This window comes from Opisthorchis viverrini (genome assembly GCF_000715545.1).
Source record: "Opisthorchis viverrini unplaced genomic scaffold opera_v5_9, whole genome shotgun sequence".
NCBI lineage: Eukaryota > Metazoa > Platyhelminthes > Trematoda > Opisthorchiida > Opisthorchiidae > Opisthorchis > Opisthorchis viverrini.
Genome location: NW_008751665.1, coordinates 1,236,136 through 1,243,262, shown reverse-complemented (window position 1 = coordinate 1,243,262; position 7,127 = coordinate 1,236,136). Strand labels below are relative to the sequence as shown.

Below are 7,127 nucleotides of genomic sequence, written 5' to 3'. Positions count from 1 at the left end.
CTTCCAACATCTCGCTGTTTATATTTCAAACTGGGTGAGTATGACAAGTGCATCGATCTAGGCAATGGAGTTGCACGAGTCAATATATCCATGTGAGGTTCACCCAAAATGCTGTATCACCTTAGAAATCAATTCGACCCTCCACAGAAATTGAGGTTCGGTGGACCTTTGTGTCCAGAGCACACTCTAATGTCATACTATTCGGCTGCGGATGAAGTTCAAGGGAAGCACGAGCTGCCAGGTTTTCCAAAAATAGACAAGAGTAACAGAGTTGGGAACAGCTTACATGAGCAGCAGCTCGCGTCTTTCCTACTACGTTAGTATCTCGAAAGCGGTTGAAGAGGAGTTGAATTTCCACTGTCAGATCTAATTCTACAGGGTTGAGTTCTGTTGACAAGCCAGGCACCACCAGTGTACATCAAACTGTCTCAAAACCCCGGGGCACAGGAGTCCGACACTACCACGAATATTGGATCTACAGTTATATATGGGTATATGGGTATATATATGGTTATATGATGAGTAGGTGTTTACCGGGTGTCTCATAATAGACGCGAAATTTGATTGGGTGAATAAACGTAGGCAACCAGAGAAAGGATGACGAAATCTTTCATTGTTAGTAGCCACATAAAGGAGGTTTTGTGGGCGAGTGTTGGCATTTTTTCTTTCTACGATGGATGTCAGTACGCGCATTGAAATTGTGAAACTATTATTTCCTTGGTGAAAGCGCCACCACTGCACGTCGTGGTTACAAAACCAAACATGGTCTCATCAAAGATCCTTTCACCGTGTCGACCATTACACGCTTGATTGCGAAATTTGAGTCCACTGGATCTGTATTGGATTCTCCTGGCAAAGGGAGAAAATCTCTGAGTGATGAAAGAGCGCCCATTGTACAGCATGCCGTCGAGCAACTTCAGTCCCAGAGCATCATGGCATCTTCGTCAACAACTCAGGTGTCTCAGTTGACCGGCATTCCCCGCGCCAGCGTGCATCGTATTATGAGACGCCACCTTCATCTCTACCCGTATCCTTTCACTTTATTATAAAACATCACGGAAGACAAGGAGCAACGTGTCACGTTCTTGTCACTTTTTCTATGATGCTAGAGTACCTGGCGACAGTTACCTCCATATGTTGCAGACGCATTTTATTCCGCAACTCAAGCAGCACAAGAAATCATCGACCGTCTTTCAACAAGATGGCGTTCCACCTCTTTACCTCCAAGTGAGAACTTACCTCCGAGAGCAATTTTCTGATGAGAGAGTCATTGCTCGTGGATTTCCATTTTTTTGGCTCGCAAGGTCACCCGATCTCACACCTCTGCTTTATTGGTTTTGGAGAATGATCAAGGCTCGCTTGTATTATGAAAATAAACCGAAGAATTTGGTGGAGTTAAGAGCAAGAATTGAAGAGGAGTGTGCACTAGTGACGCTTGAGGAAATTAAACATGCTGTGTCTCACATCTCATACCGCCTCCAACTGGTTATAGAAGAAAGGGGCGGTTTGTTTCAACATCTTTTGTATTACCAGTTTATTAATAATATACCTCCATAACGGCTGTATTTTTAAATAAAAAAATAATAAACGTTTAAGTTAGTGGTGAAGTTTTAACATGGGTGTTATTTATCCCGTTTATAATGAGACACCCTGTACATTCTCTAAAGAGTATGTGAGTGCATGCCCGGGTTTATCAACCAGTACGCTAAACCAAAGTCCTGTTGACAAAGTGAATTAGTGCCGCATCTTCGGGGTACAAAAAAACGCGACTCCAATAAGCTCTCCACCAAGAAGACAGGCAAAATATAAGATGGACAGTCTAGGTTCCGGAGTGGTCCGAGAACATATTTGCGGTTTTCACGACTGATGTGTTCATAAGTTTTCCAAAATTAAGCCTGGAGGATAAATTTTTAATGTTTGCTTATGATGATGTTAACAAACTCGTCGAGGCAACAGTTAGTGAGTGGTGCGAATACAATGTTATAAGGAACAAACTATCCCCCCAAAGGACAGGGGTCTCGGACTTACTGAAACGACTTCTGCTTTCCCCGATCCGGAAACAACGAACATCACGTGCCGAGCTTTGTTCAGCACGGGTAAGGTCAGGGTTACACGTTGCGGTGGTGGCTTTGGGCTGTCCGTGATTGGAGCGACCGCAGCCTCCTCACACTAGGATGGCAAAAACGACAGATCAAGAAGTCAGTGGAGCCATTGCAGAACTCCGATACAAGACTATAGTGTCATTTAAGTTGTAGGGAGAGACGATTTCGTCATATTGGACTAGTTATTAATCCTACGAGTAAATCGTCCTATCGAAAGAAGTCGATTTGGCTTCTTTGATGTATCTGAGGGAAATCAGGGATCCCGGGACCAAACGACCATTCGGTGTGCCAACCATTGTGTGATCAGCCACAAAACAACGCACAAACCATGATGGTGACGCAATAATGAACTGCCGATGGATTTCGCTAAATCTTTCTAACCCGTTAGATTCAGCTACGATTCACTCGTGTCTCCCGTAAATATCAACTAGGTGTATCCCGAATGCAAGACTCGCTACCCTTTTTCATCAAGAGGTGCTTCCGAAGACCAGGCTAAACAGGATATTCTGGAGGGCTTATGAAATATAATTCATACTGAGAAATCAAATATATTCTTATCAGGCCTGTGGTAACAAGCTTTTTAAGGAGAACGCGAAAACCTTGTGTTTTTACTTATTCAAAGCCGCAGGACTACGCTTCGCCTGGTGAACCAAACATGCCTAGGGTGCAGTTCTTAACCCAGGTGTGATAACAGTCGAGTTCTTGATCTTGTTTCTGAAGACTCTCTGTTAAGTGAGTCAAACGTGTCCGGCATAAGTGTTCACACTGTGTACCAAAATTACCACAAGCTGCTAGGAACCACACAGACAACAGTCGTGGTTTTTGCTTCATCAGGCACGGGTTAACACAAACAAAATATCGTAAGTAACGACACACCCAGGAAACTCTTCTGAAAGGAGGCCATCCTCCCTCAGCGGCTTGTCATACCCCTCACCCCAAGAAAAGCAACCTCAGGAGAGGCTAGATATCCCTAGTCCCCCAGGTGGTCTGTTTTAGGAGATCATGTAGCTGGACGCGAGGCCCAACATTGTGTTGAATGCATTTTACCGGACCTCAGGCTTGAAACCCATTCCAAATCGGAAACAAAAACATTCAGAAAACATTGTCTGCCTAAGAACATTCCACCAACCTACACGTAGGAGTGTGTGGTTCGGAAAGAGCGAACAGGTGTGTCCATCGGGACCGATTCCAAGCAGGAGCAGGTCAAAACACGGAAAACCGTGCTGAACGCCAAAATGATTAAGCATTGCCTTCTGATAATCGACTGCAGCTTCGGGTGCTAGGGGAAGAATGGTTAATCAGAGGGGCCACTGCAGTCGTACCAGAAAGTGAGGTGTCCACGGAGTGAATGTTTTCTCTAGGTATATCAATGTGCGAGAACAATTCTTTCTCATATAGGCCATGAGTGGATTCCGGATCCGTCACAGGGACGAGACGCTCATCACAGTAGAAGAAATGAACTGAAGACCACTGGAAGTTGGATAGCTTTCGCAAGCTCGGTGAAATAAGTTTAGCCATGCTGCCACCTACAAAAGTCACGTTCGTGGTAAGAGTGTGTATATACCTGATAATCCGATGGAAAATGTTTTATTTAGGCCCGATGATTTTTCCAGCAGACCGCTAATAGCCTCACCCACGGCGATTCCAAGTTGTTGTTCATCGGCATAGATAAATCGGGTAGTTCCAGGAGGCATTTCCCTTAGTAATCAAGAGGCGATTCACAAGATAGATTGGAGGCAACGATCTGGAAGTATAAAAAATGAGAGACGTTTTCTTCCGGTGAAAAAACGTCCCAGTCATCAAGTTGTTACAGCATGAATAACGGAATTATCTCATATAGGTAGTAAGTGGCTCAGACTACCGTCATCACCGCCCAACTCGTAAAAGCCTTGAGTGGGCCATCACTTAAAGCCACTGAATTGAGATGGCAGCATTTCATCCATCAAACAAATGTGAATATATACAGCTAAGCGAACTGCTGTCCTGCTCGGCAAAATCCATAAGCTCTCAGCATCTGCCGCGTCTATTCTTCTCCTCACTGGAAAACAAATTTCCGACAACGGTGGTCTCACGCAACCCCAATTTCCTAGAGAATTGTTACACCACTGTTTCCATTTCCAGGTAGGAGTTCTGACGACTCCTAGTTATCTCACTACATTGACCCAACAGTTGTTCAGCTGATTTTCAAAATTTTTGGCTGCAAATTACCCTCCCTGTAATTAACAAACACTTCTGCCGTGCACAGTACAGTCACCACTGAAACCCATCTACTGAATGCCAACTGAATCCGCCATTCCGAGCTCATCATATTCACGCAGCTCTGACAATGAATTTCTCATCGCACACGGACGCAACCAGCCATGAAGCAGGATACTGATCCCAAATCGCACCTCGTCCTCACCGAATTTCCGACTACAATGCTGACTCATTACATATCCTATCCTAAGGGGCGAGATGGCCCAAGTGGTTAGAGCGCGAATTTACTGACCGGAAGGTTCGTGGTTCGAATCCGACCTCTACCTGTCGACTTCCCCTGTCTAGGCTTGGGCAACCTGGCAATATACCAGCCTCGTGCTTCCTTTGGGTGGCATGGCAGCTAGGCACCGAAAGGATGCAACAGCTGAACGACCACCCATTCCTCTGAGCCGATATGCTATTCTGTTCACTTTTAGTATCTGTTCCCACGTGACTTCTATTGCCCCTCACATGATTTTGGCGCCACTCAATCGCTGGTTGAGATGGCACACGACAACTGTTCGACACTTGGTATCGCCAACAATCGTACAACTTTTTCTGAGAACCTTAGGAGTGCCATTATTAATGGACTACGCCAATAGGTCTCATTGTAGAAAAAAATCGTTCAGTTGTAACACCCCTCCGGTGCCTAGCACCTATGCAATCCGAAGGAAGAACGAGGGCTCAGATACTGCCAGGTTGCCCATGCCTGAACAGCAGCAGTCGAGCTGCTAGGTTCGGTTCGAACCACGGATCTTCTGGTCAGTAAGTTCACACCTTAACCATTGAGCTATCAATCGAGCTCACATAGCCCTAAAAAATTAAAATGGTATTCAAACGTTAGTTAGAAAACATTCTTACCATATGACAAAAGGGTATCACTTTGTAAACGTAGATCATATCAGTCACGATTCATGCTCGCCCAGTGTCTTGTAAATCGCTCGACTACTGAGACACACAACTGGCCAATTTCGACCTTCTGCAAAGGTAGTAAAAGTTGTAAAGGAACGACTGATTACGTAACCAAAGAGTTTGATCCTCAGACAAAACCGGGCGGTACTCACTTACTTACAATAAACACCCAATTTTTATAAATCGGAAAGCCCAGCAGCATGGTCTAATCATGGATACCCTTGTGCTGTTAGAGGGATGTATAAACTATGACGTTCTTGTTCGTTCCCTCATCCCGTTCATACCACCTTGTGGCTTGGAGTTTCTGTACCTGAATCACGGACAACGCTGAGAATAAGCTGTTCGGTCTAAAGGCCGACTAAACGTCCAGCACACCACGCGGAAGTCAGTACCTTCGGAATCTTGCGAACGCAGTTGGGCGAAATTTCTGTCCTCCCTCATTTGAGCCTATCCACGACTCCACTGGAGTCCTAATCTGCCCCCCCCCAAGATGGGACCGAACCCTGACTGAGTTGGGCTTCCCAAGGAATCACTCGATTCTGATATACCTTGACGGTGCTTTCCCCCTCACCCAACTGTGAGATTTTTCGAACAGTAAAATGGACCGGAACTTCCTGAAAACTCGGCTTCTTTTTCGCTTCCGTATAAAACCTCTTCATCTAATAGTATTTTTCATACATCTCCCAGATTCGCTCCAGCACGGGGTACTCGTGTTACCTTTGGGTGGTGCTCCCTTCTTTTACCCGTATACAGTAAGCAAAATAAGGTTGTGCGCTTCGTTGAGTCCCCCTCATTGACCGATAACCTGCACACACACTACTTCCCCCGAATGTAGCCTCCCTCTCTCCATTTCGTTTCTACTACCATGGTAAATGGTCCACTGAACTCATCTCTTTCACAAATTCCCACAATCACTCAGTTGATCGATGCACCTGTGATTCTCTAGTCATCCATATGCAATCGCAGTCCCCCGATGATTTGCATAACTGCCCTCGTCCTCAATTCATTCAGAACTGTTACTATGTGAAATTCTCGGTCACCTGCTTTTCCAAAGCTAAGGATAACGTTCATCTGTCAAAAACTACGATTCTCCACACTTGTTTTATACTTTATCAAGTTTCATTAATTGTTTCATGCTTTTAACCAAATCAGCGTCCGTCATTCCCACATGGTGTCACTGGCCATGGGTCCTCGCTTTTCATGCAACAAAAAAATAAATGAGTGTTACATTCACTCAACTCGGTATCGATGAGATACTCAGCTGAATTGCTCATTTATAACCCGCTTCAACTGAATGCGTTGAACGTGCGCAAAGTCTCGGACACATCCAATCAGAACCGCTTTCAGTACAGCTCAATTTGGCAACCATGAACCGTACACGTACGTAAGGTGGTTCGAGTCGCCGCGGCTTAGGGCAGAAGAAAAACAAATATCAGGTCAACGATCAAGAAGAAGAGGACGGATACCGCACCGTCACTGACTGCGTGACATTGTCATGTCCGCGAACACCTCCAACTAGTGACGATAAGGGACTCTGATAATTCAAACTCGCAGACGAGGTGCACGGCCGAACCAAACTCCTTTGTTTTTCCTTCACGTTCCCTCAGCAGATTGCGTCATCCAGTCGGAACCTGGCTTAACAAACAGGAGACGGTGAGATAATCAATGGCCTGGCAAACGGAGCACAAGACCGACCCAGAATGTTTGGTGTGGATCAAATTGATTCGTCAACCGGACAGGCAGCAAGTCTGTTGCGCAAAACCATTCGGGAACTTCAACAATATCAGGTCAACGATCAAGAAGAAGAGGACGGATACCGCACCGTCACTGACTGCGTGACATTGTCATGTCCGCGAACACCTCCAACTAGTGACGATA

General features: G+C 45.4%; 1 protein-coding gene across 1 annotated transcript in view; it reads right to left on the bottom strand.

Annotated features, from left to right (window-relative positions):
- Positions 1-3,800, bottom strand: part of T265_12656 (hypothetical protein) — a gene marked incomplete at both ends in the record, with an annotated part of 6,427 nt that extends 2,627 nt beyond the window's left edge. The window contains 4 exons of the mRNA XM_009164838.1: positions 2,029-2,169; positions 3,236-3,381; positions 3,425-3,628; positions 3,667-3,800. Coding sequence (XP_009163102.1) covers positions 2,029-2,169; positions 3,236-3,381; positions 3,425-3,628; positions 3,667-3,796 — 621 coding nt within the window. The remainder of the gene's footprint in view (positions 1-2,028; positions 2,170-3,235; positions 3,382-3,424; positions 3,629-3,666) is intronic.
- Positions 3,801-7,127: the final 3,327 nt, after the last annotated feature.